Genomic DNA, 14,431 nt, shown 5'->3' with positions numbered 1-14,431 from the left:
GCAGAAAATTTGATAAGTAAGACATTTGTGGGACACAGAAATGGCTTATTACCTGTTGATAACATGTATTTTTAACTGGACTGGTCTGAGGTATATTTCATATTGGATAAATTCTACAAGTTAAATGATGTATAGTAATCGAATGTATATAAAATAATATTAATAAGAATAAATTTAAAAGAAAAAAGAAATAATTAGACACTTCCACAAACATACAAAGGTAGATCTAAAAAGAAATAGGACACAATATTCCTTATGGTGAGAAAATACCCATCAATAAAGAAGTAAATAGTTAAATGATGGACTCTTTCAAAGGACTAAATAGTCACCTTCTAAAGAGAAGTGAACTTTGATACAACACATAACTGTGTGTGTGTATAAATTTGTATGTGGTTGCATAAAAGTATATTAAAGATACATGTAATTGAAATAAAACAAGCTATCATGTTGTACAAGGTACATCAAAATCATCAAAATGCTCTCTGAGAAGGCGAGCGGGACCTAGGATCGAATGAAAGAGATGTACACTTGGGCTCTCACTGATGTGCTACCTGAATGTTATGATGAAATGAATCTGCATGTTGATTGTGGACTATCAAAATATGATGAAAATTCTTTACAGATGCCTGACTTCAAGACAAATGAGTAAATTAATAATCACTTAATTCTTGTCCATCCCCCCCAAGAAACTAACACAAATACACAAAAAAAATGCTCTGTTCTAGCAACAAAGAATACTTCAAGTTTTTCTCACAGAAGATCAATTTGATTTTGCTAATTGGAACAAAACTATGCATTTCCCTGGTTGGACTTGCCCCCGGACCCTGAAGAAAGAAGTCTTTCCAACAAATGGAATTATTTTGATTTTCCTCACTCTTTTAATTAAAACCAACACATTGAAACAAACATTTTATTGACATAAGGAGGAGTCATGCCAAGTTCATAAGCCTCTTCATTTTATTGCTACATCAAAATTCTCATTAGCCCTCTCAGCCACATTATTCTTCTCAGCCACATCAACAAAAAATGCTTATGGCTTGTCTTTTCGACCTTCATCATGTTTCTCTTCTTTTCCTTTTCCATTTTCCTTTTTCCTTTGTCTTCATTGTTCTCTTTTCTGATTACTCTGTGACTCCTATTGATCTTTGGTTCTGAATATGCTGCCTTCCCCCCCACACACACACGCACTTGCCACTAGGGAGATATTGCACAGGTGCAGCCCCGTCTGTCCCAGTGTGCGTTCTCACGGTGCAGTAGTACACGGCAGTGTCTCCCAGGGTAACGTGAGGCAGGATCAAGGTACTGGACTTCCTGTCTGCTGCGATGGTCAGAGATGCCACTTTGTTGCTCACAGAGTTTTGTAAACTGTGAATTAGATACTGTGGACTCTGTCTGGGACCTTGCCGATACCAGTGTATATACTCATTTGTACTGATGGAAGAGTGGTTGCAAGGCAGGTTTACAGTTTCTCCTTCAGCACAGACCATGGCGTCGGGCTGGGTGGACTTGGCATCAGAGAGAGCTGCTAAGGGATCAAGAAAGTCAGATTAGCTCCTGACTCCCAGGATCAAAAAAGTCATATTAGTTCCTGACTCCCAAATCAATAGAAAGTCAGATTAGCTCCTGACTCCCAAATCAATGTAGTTCCATAGATCATAGACAGGGCATTCCTATTATTATCTCTGTGCCTACCCAGACTCCAGTGTTACTATTTATGTGCGGCAAAATGCAAAGATATCATTGGTTTTAATTACAGAGATCTAAGATATGTGAAGATAATACATAGACTGTATTCAATGGGTCCTGAGCTCAATCCATTCTGAGATTTTTTACAATTTAAATACTGCTAAGGGCTCTTCAGAGATGATGGCTTAATCTAACCCATAGTGTGGAATTTTGTATTTCTTAGGCAAATGCACAGACCAGTTGTCAAATTATATCCCTTCTCCTCCATTCTCCTCTCGGTTTCTTGGGCACGCAGACACACACACCCGGCATGAGTTTAAGCCACCGGGTCTGGGACATGAATCACAGTCAACTACATGGGAGTCCAAAGACATAGCCATTATACTAACTGCTGGTCCCCCATCCAGAGATTTATTACAACTTAAATACTGCTAAGGGCTCTTCAGAGATGATGGCTGTGATCTAACCTGTCGTGTGGAATGTTTTTTTTTTGGAGAGGGAGGGTGAGGATATCATCTAGACATCTCCAATTCAGAGGATGCCCACTGAAGTCATTTACAAAGTTTAAAGTCTATTTTCTAACCTCTCTCAATTTAAGAGAATTAATTTTTCACTCAAAATAAATAAATTAATGTTCTCTCGGGTGGCTCTGGCCGAAGTAAGAAAATCAGTCTGAAGGAGGTGTCATGCAGAATCTTCCTTCCATCATTTCTCCTTCAAGGTACGAAATAAGTTTCTGATGCTCCTAGGAATTTGTAGGAAGTATTTAATCCCCAAAACTCGTGGTCTGTTCTGTGTTGTTAGTAGATGAAAATCCCCATCTATGATACCTTCCAGAAAATGGAAGTGAATTCTCAAAATAGGAAGTGAGATGCTCAGGGGAAAAGGGAAAACAAACATCATTGAGTCTGAAGGCTAAGTCCTATGGAACTCGGGTTTCCTACGGAGGTCCCGGAGTCATGAACAGCCACCTGGGTAGACGTTTCTCAATTTCTCTGTTCTTAATAGAGTGGCCAACAATATGAATCACACTCACTCTCTTCCTCCTTAAAAAGATGGCCTTCATATGCTCATTCTTACACTTGCTCTGGCTGCTTTGCACCAAGGTCGCTAAAACAGATAGGAAAGAGAACAGGGAAAGCAAATGGGCATGGGAGGAATAAAGAGGAGGAAGAAAAAAGAATGTAAGGAGTACAGAAGACAAGAGATGACTAGAGAAGGGAACCTGAGAAAGCAGTGTGAAGGGAGGTGTTGGGAAGGGACTTAAGCCAGTGTCCTTAGGGCCCCCAAGCCCTGAAATCATAAACATACTCAGCAAGAGATAATAAAGCACAAGTTATCTAAGGAGGATGACAATCTGTCATTTTTCTTTCTTTCTTTTTTCTTTTTCTTTTCTTTTCTTTTCTTTTTTTTTGTAGAATGTCAGTGGGAAACCCAAGCTTAGCTTTCCTCTCCCAGAAAAAAACTTGAGTTTGCAGATGAAGCAGCTCCCCCTTGTGACTAAAAAAATGAACTGCATACCTAAAATAGACCTAAAATCAGCTAGTGATTTTTTCAGATTCTTCTCAGCTCTGAAGTGTTCTAGTGGTTTCATAGTTTTGGATCTTACATTTAAGTGTTTAATCCATTTTTAGTTGATTTTTTTAATATGTCATGAACTTAGGGACTAGTTTTATTCTTCGGCATCTGGATATTCAGTTGTCCTAACACCATTCAGTGAAGAGACTTCCTTCCATTGTGTGTTTTTGGCACCTCTGTTGAAAATATGTTGGCTATTGCTATGGGTTGAATGTCATTCAAAACCTTATGTGTTGAGATTTGGTTTGATGAGATTAAGAAAGTGAACAATTAATTTGATTATGGTGTTGAAAGGGGAGGCCTTTGTGAGATTAGGGTTAAGTTAATAAGAGTGAGGGCTTCATGGTTGACTCTTAGTGAGCTTATGAGGACAGAAATGAGAACAGAAACGAGACTGACGGACACAAACACTCTGCTCTACTTTTGCCTTCAACTGCAAGACTTCTACCAATGTGGCTCCTAGATCTCGGAACGCTGGACTTTCAAAGTAGGAATAGAATAAATCTTTACTTTTATAATTTTCCAGACTCAAATATTTTCTGTTATTAACAACAGAATGAACTAAAACGGCTATCTTTGCATGGGTTTTTTTCTATTGGTCTATTTGTTTGGTTTTATGCCAGTACCATGCTGTCTGGTTTTATAGCTTTATGTATATTTTGAAGTCAGGGAGTGTGATGCCTCCACCTTTGTTCTTTGTCGATTGATTTATTTGACTATCTAGGTTTGCTTTTTTAACTTCCACACAACTTTTAGAATTGTTTTTTCTCTATTTCTGTTAATACTGTAATTAGTATTTTGATAGGGATTGCATTGACTCTGTAGATCAATTTGGGTAGCATGAGTTATTATTTTTTTTCAGAAATTTTTAGTATAGGATGTGTGCACTCACTGGAGACTTAGAAAGAGAAAGAAACAGAAAAAAGAGAAATGACCTACTGTAGGGATGGGGTGGAGAGGGCCACGACACATTCCCTTCTCATGCGTTCTTGTCTCAGGATTTTGGGCATGCACACACACCCAGTGTGAGTTCCAAGTTGCCGAGTCTGGGACTCAAACTACATTTGACCATGTGGGAGTCCAGCCCCATAACCCCTATGCCATCTGCTGACTCAAGGGTACTATGGATATTTAACATTATTAATTCTAATCCATGGGACATGGAAAATTTTTCCATGCATTTGTGTCTTCTTCATTTCTTCTGACAATAATGTGTAGTTTTCAGTGTAGCACTCTTTCATCTCCTTGGTTAAATTTATTTCTAAGTACATAAATTTGTAAAACTATTGTAGATTGGTTTGTAAGTTGTTTTCTTGATTTCTTTTTCAGAGAGTTTGCTGTTAGTATATAGAAACACTCCTGATACTTGTATGTTGAGTTTTGTATCCTGCAACTCAATTGCATTTGTTAATTAGCTCTAACTTGTTTTGATGGAGTCTTTAGGGTTTTCTATGTAAAAGATCATAATGTCCACAAACAGGGAAGTTTTAGTTTCTTCCTTTCCATGTCTTTCATTGAATGTCTTTTATTTCTTTCTGTTGTCTAATTGTTCTGGCTAAAGTTTTCAGTAACCTTGGGTCATTGGGAAAGCATGACACATTTTTTGCATAGGAAAATGTGGAAAAAAAATCATGACTTTCCCAACAACCTAATATGTTGAAGTGAAGTGGCATCTCTTGTTCTGGATCTTTGAGAAAAAACTTTCAACTTTGTCCTCGGTGAGTATGATATTAGTATGAGTATGTGGTTTGTCATGTATAGTCTTTATCCAAATGTTCATTTATTTTGTGGTATATGTGGCATAATACTTTTTTATATCTGGTCTTGTTCATATTAAATTAAGTTGTAAGTTATACAATTTAACAATAATTTCTTTTTGTTATCATTACTATTGCTAAAAGGCACATATGTTTACCAGAGAGAGATGGAGAGATAGAGAAAAAGAGAGACAGAGAGAGAAACCAAGTAAGGACCCCTTGAAGGGATGTGGTCATGTCACAATCCCTTATCCTCCATTTTTTCATCCTTTTGATCTTTTAGGCAGGCAACCAAATGTACCTGGTGTATTTTCAAACCAATGGGTCCAGGATGTGAACTGCCTTGTTGTCCCTGTGGGATTCAGCGTAACCACCAGGCCATGGGTTTGGTCCTCATTATAATAATTTATTTGACTACAAAATACTTTATGAAAAAGTTGTGTAAACTTTGCTTGGAGATTCTGTCGTGAAGGAAGTATCTTACTTGAATTAATAAAGATCTTTATAAGACCTTTGGAATAAGATAATAGATCAAATCAATGAACATATTTTGGACTTCAGAAGTCTATGGCTAAATATTTCTTTTCAATGGTTAGACCAATTAATATGGCTGTCAGAACTTGTGTGCCATTCAGGCTTGAAAAACATAATTGCAGTTGGCAGAGAAAAGACAAGACCATACCTAAATCTCTAGTCAACTTTCAGTGTCTCCTGAGATCCTTATTTCAAAAGCGTTCTGTCCACTCCGTTTTCTGGAGAGGCAGTCACCTCAGACATAGTCGACATGTTACGTTGGAAAGCCATACACTGAGGCAGATGAGGTGATGTTTCACAGAGATGGCGGTGAACTGGTTTAAAGTCTGTTTACATGATTTTAAAATGTTTAATTTTTCAATCTGCCACATCATGGTTGAGCTAAAACATTAAAAAGATGGTTTGGAAACTTTTGGCACTACTTAAAGAAGCACGCAGACCCTTTCTATGACTAGCCACACCAAAATTTGTCAAAATCCACTAATTCTTTCCTGGGACAATTAGAATTCTCTGTGACGTCTGTGTAGAAGAAAATTTATATTAGAATTTTAGGAAATATAAACACTGAATTCTCACTTTATAGAGCTAATTTATACATGTACTTCTACTGCCCATAGTGAAGAGTTGGCACTAGCTCTTCACAGGCATTGTGACTTCAGCGTTCTCTGGCTTGAGCTAAAACATTAAAAAGATGGTTTGGAAACTTTTGGCACTACTTTTTTTTTTTTTCATGACCAGGTAGGCTTTATTCTAGGGTGCAAGGGTGATACAACATATACAAAATCATAAACATAATACACCATATAACAGAAATAAAGATAATAATCATATTATTATCTTTTTAATTTTATTTTTAAAATTTTTTTAATACATTCAATCACATTTTTTAGCTTACAAGGTGATCATTTCAATATATGAACATTTCTCCCCGGTCCAGTTGATCAAAATATAACAACACTACCTCCCTGTCTCAACAATGCTGTCTTTGTATCCCTCCTCCAAATGTCCTTCCCCAGACCCCACTCCTCCACACTCACTACATCTTGCATTCACACCCATCTCTTGTGTTTGTACACCCTTTAGCCTGGCACTACTTAAAGAAGCACTCAGACCCTTTCAATGACTAGTTGCACCAAAATTTGTCAAAATCCACTAATTCTTTCCTGGGACAACTGGAATTCCCTGAGACATCTGTGTAGAAGAAAATTTATATTAGAATTTCAGGAAATATATACACTGAATTCTTACTTTATAAAGCAAATTTATACATGTACTTCTACTGCCCATGGTGAAGAGTTGGCACTAGCTCTTCACAGGCATTGTGACTTCAGCGTTCTCTGGCTTCTGCTCTGAGGGCAGAGAAGGGGATGCTCTTAAGGTCCCAGGCAAGGTTTGGGGACAGGCAGCAGGTGCTTGGTGAGCACTGTGTACTGCGCAGAAATAGGTTCCCACATCTGCGGTCTGGGTGGCCGCGATGTGCAGGGAGCTGTTCTTTCTTGTTTCTCCAAAACTAGCCATCAGTCTGTCATGCTTCTTCACTTCTCCACCTCTCGCTAACATCACCAAAAGGACAGGTCTTTCCCCTGGCTTCTGCATATACCACTGTAAGTTGTTTAAAGTGCTTGAGGAATTGCAATATGCAGTGAAGTCTTCTCCTTCCTGGATGTGCAGGAACTGTGGAATTTGGTTTACCTGTTGTCCATTCACTTCTGTTCAAAAAGAGAGTGGGAGGCATCAGACAAAATCAGATTAGATCCTTATTTACTATGAGGGTCTTTCTCATTTTCTTGGTTATTCTTCCCTTTTTATCTATGTTTTCCTCCTTTCCTCCCTCCATTTTCCTTCTCTCTGTCCTTTAATTCTTGTTTTTCAAACAAAAAGTTGATTTTCTGCCTGAAGATAGTTTTATACTATGCTAGATTTTCTGAAAGCAGCAAGGAGCTCTCAAACTCACGTGAGGATTGCATCCATAAGATCAACACTGGCATGAAGAGAAGCATTTCCCTCTCCTTCCTCTTCAGAAAGAATTGCTGCCTCTCACTGCTCCTAAGTGGCTTCACCTTGCACAAATGTCTTCCAGATCCAGAGAAATAGCTGTGGCCTATTTTGGAAAGTAGCTGTATATGTTTTGCAAAGAATGGGGGAAAAAGTGATTGCAATTTGAGGCAGCCAATCAAATGATTTTACCCACTTCAGAGGAGTGTCTGTAGATGCTGCCTCCCAGTGACTTTGACTCACACTGACAATTTAAGAATGAGTTTTTAGCTGTCCAGCAGGTGGTGTAGTGGTTAAGGTAGCTAGATTATACACTGGGAATGGCTGACTGTGCAATTTGAGTCCTGGGCCCTACAGCTTGGAATACACACTGTGTGTGTTTGTGTATGTGTTTGTGTTTGTGTGTGTGTGTGTGTGTGTGTGTGTGTGTGTGTGTTTCCAAAATCCCAAAAGGAGGGAGCAATGGAGAAGGGATTATGCAGTGACCATCCCTTACATGGGGTGCTTTCTCATTTTCTCTCTCTCCTCTCTCTCTCCACTATCCCTCTACCCTCAATAAGTACATGAACCTACCTGCAAATAAAATACACACACACACACACACACACAGAGAGAGAGAGAGAGAGAGAGAATAAGAGAATACATTCTTTAAAAGTTTATTTTAATTTAGGTGCTATGTATTTATGTCTAGACTAGAGAAAAAGAGTTTACTGATACTGATATTGTTTGGAGAGGAAGAATTTGCCTTTTAGAAATGGATTCTGGTGGTCAGCAGGTGGCTTGGTGGTTAAGGTGCTAGACTCCCACATGGCTGACTATGGTTCAAGTCCTGAACCTGGTTGCTCAAAACTCATGCTGACTTCCTGGATGTGCATTCCAAGAGGAGAATAGAGAAGAAGGTATTGTGGCATGTCTGTTCTCCTGCGGGTTGATTTCTCATTCCTCTGGTGAGTGCATGCACCTTATGGCAAAAAAAAAACCTAAAAATAAAAAATAAATGAGGAATCAGCAGATGGAATAATGGTTATGTTGCAGGACTCCAATGTAGTTGATCATGGTTCGAGTCCTGGATCTGGAAGCTTAAAATACATGCAAGGTATATGTGCATGTGTGCCCAAAATCCTGAGAGGAGAATGGAGAAGGGATTGTGGCATGGCCGTTCATGCTGGGGAGTGATTTCTCACTTTCTATCTCTTTGTGTGTCTACTCAGTGAGAACATGAATATAACAAAAAGCAAAATCTCGATAACAAAAATCTCTCTCTAAACAAATAAATGGATTCTGAAGTCCTTTTTTTGTTTGTTTGTTTAAGTTTTTGCCATTGGGTGCAGGTACTGTGCACTTGCTGGAGAGGAACAGAGAGAAGGAAAAGGGAGAGAAAGTGAGAACTCACTCCCAAAGGAAGAATGGCCACACCACAATCTCTTCTCCAGTCTCCTCTTGGGGTTTTGAGCACACATGAACACACATGTGGGGTGATTTTCAACCTACCAGTAGGGGTCTTGAACCATGGTCAGCCATGTGGGAGTTTACCACCTTAACCACCACACCACCGTCTAGCCACTAAATTCTGTAGTTTAAAAAGAGGACAATTGAAGAATATAGAAAGTCCCATTTTGTATTTTTACTGTCATCAAGCATTATATTGTAATTTGTGTATTGGGTTGTTGGAAAAGTGATTATGAATCTTTCTATGTTTTTCCATGCAAAAATGTATGAAGATTTGCCAACTACACAGTAGTATGTGTTTTTACACCTACTAATGGAACACATTAGGTCATAGTCATTGTAATACATTTGCAAAGGACTCATAGTTTATTGTTAAACTATTGTTACCGAAAAATGGTTGTTAGAAACATACATATTCTCTTTTGTATCCAGATTTCCTTTGTAAATCATTTAGCTTAGAGTTCAGATCTACTGTTCTATTATATTACTTTTACACATGTCAGCATAGGAGGAAGAGCACATTAACATAATCAGAAAAAAAAGTCTTTTCTGTCAGATAGGAATTCCGGTAGGGAGGCTTCCTTAAAATAAGCCGTGGGATAGAATAACCTCCTAGTTTATCTGATTTATTCTGGTTGTTACACTTCTAGAGTAATTAATTGAAAGGGTGTAAGGTGAAAATATTAGGTATTTGTACTTGATACAGGACTCACTTCCTGCCTTACAACCACCTGTCAATGACTGGAGGTGGCCTCCTGTACATGGAAAGTACCCTGTGTGAGTGCTGTCCTGTCTGGTGGCTATTAGCCACACAGATATACTTAAACATAAAAGAAATCTAATTTAACATTTACTTTCACATTCCTACTGATCACATTCTGAGTGCTCAGTAGCTGTATATGACTGGTATCTACAAGACAGTGCAGTGTAGACCATTTCTGCTCCTCTGAAAGTTCCCCCTGGACCATGCTGCTCTAGAATGCAGTGTCTATGAGAATAAGAAATTGTTTCTGTTTGCTTATGTGTTGCAAAGTTCTCCCTGATATAGTGTTCATGAACACATCCTCAGAACTACTCTAACAACTCTAAAAATGTTGGATTGTCAAATGTTGAATGGTAAGTAAAAGTGTGTGTTTGCATGCCTAAAGTGTGAGGATTCGAACTTGAAATGTGCCAAAGAACAATCAAATGGCATTACTTAGCCACGTGCCCTTCCATACATGCAAGTAATCAAAAGTTGGTTGTAGCTATTTAATCGTTACCTTTAGGAGACCGCACAGTTTTCCTAGGGCTGCCCTAACAAAGCATCACAAAGTTGACAACTTAAAATGCTAACATGTACTCTCTTACAGTCCGGGGGGCCAGAAATCTAAAATCAAGGTGTTAGCGGAGCCAGGCTCCCTCCGACTCTTCCAGGGAATGTCCTTTCTTGCCTCTCCTAGAGGCTCCAGGCATGTCTTTGCTGTGGACATGGACAGGCCTGAGAGTGAGAGAAGAGCCCAGCCATGCCAGTGCTTCAGCAGAGCCTGGGATTCCAGGCACTCCCCACAAAGCTCCAGAAATGGAAGCGAGCCATCTGGGGGATTTCAGACAGTCAGGGCCCAGAGGAGCTGAAGTGCTATGACGAAGAGAAATGGTAGTTGCTTTTAGTCACGAGTTTTGGGGTGGTTTGTTATGCAGCAAACCCCAACGGCGCTGACGTCCCGTGAAGAATAATCTTGTTGAGAACTGGTGAGAAATCAGTGGGAATAAAAAACCTCTTTTCTAACATCGTCCTAGTATTTCAGCTCCAGCACGCTGACAGGTGACAATGTTAGGATGGGACAAGAGCCCTGGGCTGCCACAGAAACTCATGCTTGAATGCTTAAGTTGAGGCCCTATGATAGACAAGGATATGTAACTATTGTTTTATTCAACATTATCTTTCTATTTAACTCTTTCTTCTCACTCTATAGGACCAAATTAAAAAGTGAAAGGAGTGGGTGCTATTTACAAGAACATGTCTAAGTATCTATGAAAAATCAAAATTTAACAATTTTTAATTTCAGATCAATTTTAGAACCTAAAGAGATGGAAAAAGTTCAGTTCATATATCCTTGGTTATACACGGCTTTGATAAGATAAGGATTTTTAAATAACAATTCTGCCATCTAGAGCCACATTGTCTTCACGTTTATGAAAGCAGATTTTCCAGATTATGTGCCTCTGTATCTCAGATTTCATTATGTGTGTGGGAAGACTTTGATTCCTTCATATCCTGGCAGAGAACCCAGGAAATTGGAGTCATAGGCCAGTTTCTTTTCTTTTTTTGGAGAGATTTTCGCTATAGGGCGCGTGCGCTTGCCAGATAGGCAGAGAGAGACATTAGAGACAGAAAACAAGAAATCACCCCCCAGAGGGGATGGTCAGGCCACAATCCCTTCTCCTCCATTCTCCTCTCGGGATCTTGGGCACGCACGCACACGCGCCCCGCGTGAGTTTTAAGCCACCGGGTCCAGGACACCAACCGTGGTCGACTACGTGGGAGTCCAGCAACATAGCATTACACTAACTGCTGGTTCCCAATAGGCCAATTTCAAGCACGGTCATGGTGTAGTGAGGTGCACTATTAATGACATGTAGAAGATGTGAAGCGTTGTGTTTCAGCAATGCACAAATGAACCAGGCTTTCTCCTTGCCTTTTCTCTGTGCCATTTATTTTTACCAGAGTTTGCTAAAGCCACAAGATCATTGCTAAGAACATTAACATTTTTTCCCACTGATCTTTATTAATCTTTGTTGATTGCAGCTAGAACAATGATGGCTCTATTTTGTGCTATTTTATCCCACCAAGGTTAGTGTACAATGAACCTTAGCTTCTCCTCACTCAACCCTGTGCTACACACTCAAGTTCTACACACATTTAAATAATGTAAGAGATTCAACCATTCAGTCTAATGGGTGAATAAATTCATTCCAAATTTCTGAATTCTTTTGGAACAAAGAGTTTCACGGATAAGTCTCTCCAGTGGCTCCAGCCTGAGGTATTTATTTGTAATTTAATGTAATTTTTAAAAATATGTAAGATAGGGGGCCAGAGGTTTGTAGTGGTTAAGAGAATGGACTGTAATTTTAAAAATATGTAAGATATGGGGCCAGCAGGTGTGTAGTGGTTAAGACACTGGACACTCCCACATGGCTGACCACAGTCTGAGTCCTGGACCTGGTGGCTTGCTTTCTTCCTTTCTCTCTTTGTATGTCTCTCTCTGGTCAACTTAAAATAAATGAATGAATAAATAAAATTAAGTAAGTAATTCTTGTAAAAAATAATAATAAGATATTTTCTAGACATATGATAATGACAATAAAGAGACTTTTCAAAACAGAAAATCCACAAAGAAAGGGCAATAGCAACATAATTTAAGAAGTTGGACAGGGACCAGCAGTTGACGTAATGGCTATGTCACTGGACTTCCATGTAGTCAAATGCTGTTCACGTCCCGGACCTGGTGGCTTAAACTCACGCCTGGTACTCATGGGGTCTTAATTGGTAGATTGCTTGGAAATCTGAAAAAGGAGCAGATGCCTAATAATCAGCTTCATATTCCTAGATTACAAATGAAAAAAAAAAAAAGACACACAACAGAAAGTAGAGTTGTTACTTACTCAGTATCACAGTAGAGTCTGGGGGATTGACCACATTTCCCTACTGGTGGTCCTTTAACATGTCACAGTGATTTTTTCAAAAGGCAAATAGTCACATATGAAAGGAAATGAAAAGGAGATGTTCGTAATAGTTGATCTAAACAAGAAACAAAATCCTCGGTGGATAGAATGAAGCAGCAGCATCTGTTCTTTTGTGAAACATGAGTAATACCAGTCCAGATGTGTGAGCAGTGGCATGTTCGCATGCTCCATTCACACATGAGAAAACTCAATGGAAGAACTAGATTTGGGGATGTAACAAGAGTTCAATGTTATTTTGCTTACCTAGATTCACTGTGATAACCCTGAGTAACTATCTATTAAGAATCTTGTCAAAAGAGGCGGCAAGGATCTGACTCAATGCTATGGTTAGTGTATTGGTAGGAGTTGGGGATGCAGTGAGTAGGAACAGCCCAGCTGAACAGAGAGCTACAATTATTAGAATATTTATTCATGTACGTCTGCATAGTCCCTCAATTACTGAAACCCTGTAATTCACTGAATTTGCCCTTTCCTCTGCACATATGGCTCTTTGTTGACGCTGGGAGCAGAGCAGCACCAGCCACGGCTTCGGGTATGGGCTGCAGGTGCCTGAGAAGCACTGTGTCAAGGCACAGAGGTAAGAGGCTGAGTCTTCAGGCTGGGATTCCTTGATGTACAAGAAGCTGTAACCCTCCTTCGTATTTAGAGTGACTTTCACTCGTCCTTCCTGCTTTTCATCCCCATTTGCAGATATTACAAACAGAATCTTGGGACTTTTTGCAGGTTCCTGTCTGTACCAGTGTAAGCTGTAGAAAGAACTGGAAGGGAAGCTGCAGGTGAAGTTGGTGCTCTCTCCCTCCTGAACATGAAGTGACCGAGGACTCTGTGCCACATTCGGTACGCTGCTCACTCCTGTTTAGAAAGACACAGTCACATATGGAAATTGGTCTCTCTATAGAGTTTTCAGTTCCTTCTTAGACCCCCAAATAAACCCTAGGAGTGCCCTACTGTATATTCCTCCTTTCTCGTCCGGACCAGACTGTGAATGTCTTCAGCAACCCCTGAACTTACGGCCAAAATGAATCCACAGGATTAGCAATGAGGCTGCCAAATGATTCTCCATTTATCCAGCTGAAGTATCCTTGACACAGAAGTCTTTTGCAGCCTAGATCTGTGGAATATTCTACTTCAGAATAAAAGATTCTGCATCTGGTTGCCCAGCCAATCAGAGATGAGCTCCTGTAAATGTCCTAGAAACACACCAACCAGTTCTACCCTAGATTCAGTTTCCGCATGGTTCACAAACAGAAACCAGAGACTATTTTTGTCTTTTTTTTAACCTTGCCAAAGGGTGGGTGCACTCACCAGAAAGGTACAGAGGGGCAGAGGGAGAGGGAGAAAGCACCCCTTCCCAACAGGTAGGTGCTGCAATCTCTTCTCCTCCATTTCTTCAGCCTGTTATGATTTGAGGCCTGTGTGCAGTTAGATGAGTGTTTTTTTTTTTTTGGAGAGGTTTTTGCTATAGGGCGCATGCGTTCACCAGACAGACAGAGACAGAGAGACAGAAAGCGAGAAATCACCCCCCAGAGGGGATGGTCAGGCCACAATCCCTTCTGCTCCATTCTCCTCTCGGGATCTTGGGCACGCACGCACACGCGCCCGGCGTGAGTTTTAAGCCACGGGATCTGGGACGCCAACCATGGTCGACTATGTGGGAGTCCAGTGACATAGCCATTACGCTAACCGCTGGTTCCCTTGATGGGGGT

The 14,431-nt window shown here is 39.9% G+C and overlaps 1 gene segment (V, D, J or C); it reads right to left on the bottom strand.

The window, feature by feature from the left end:
- Positions 1-13,134: 13,134 nt before the first annotated feature.
- Positions 13,135-14,108, bottom strand: LOC114007115 (T cell receptor alpha variable 24-like). The segment is given in 2 exon segments: positions 13,135-13,577; positions 13,737-14,108. Coding segments are annotated over 2 exon segments (495 nt in total).
- Between the last annotated feature and the right edge of the window lie 323 nt (positions 14,109-14,431).

This window comes from Tupaia chinensis, unplaced genomic scaffold (genome assembly GCF_000334495.1).
Source record: "Tupaia chinensis unplaced genomic scaffold, TupChi_1.0 Scaffold000126_2, whole genome shotgun sequence".
Classification (NCBI taxonomy): Eukaryota; Metazoa; Chordata; class Mammalia; order Scandentia; family Tupaiidae; genus Tupaia; species Tupaia belangeri.
Note: the sequence above shows the minus strand (reverse complement) of the source record. Positions and strands in the feature narration are given on the sequence as shown.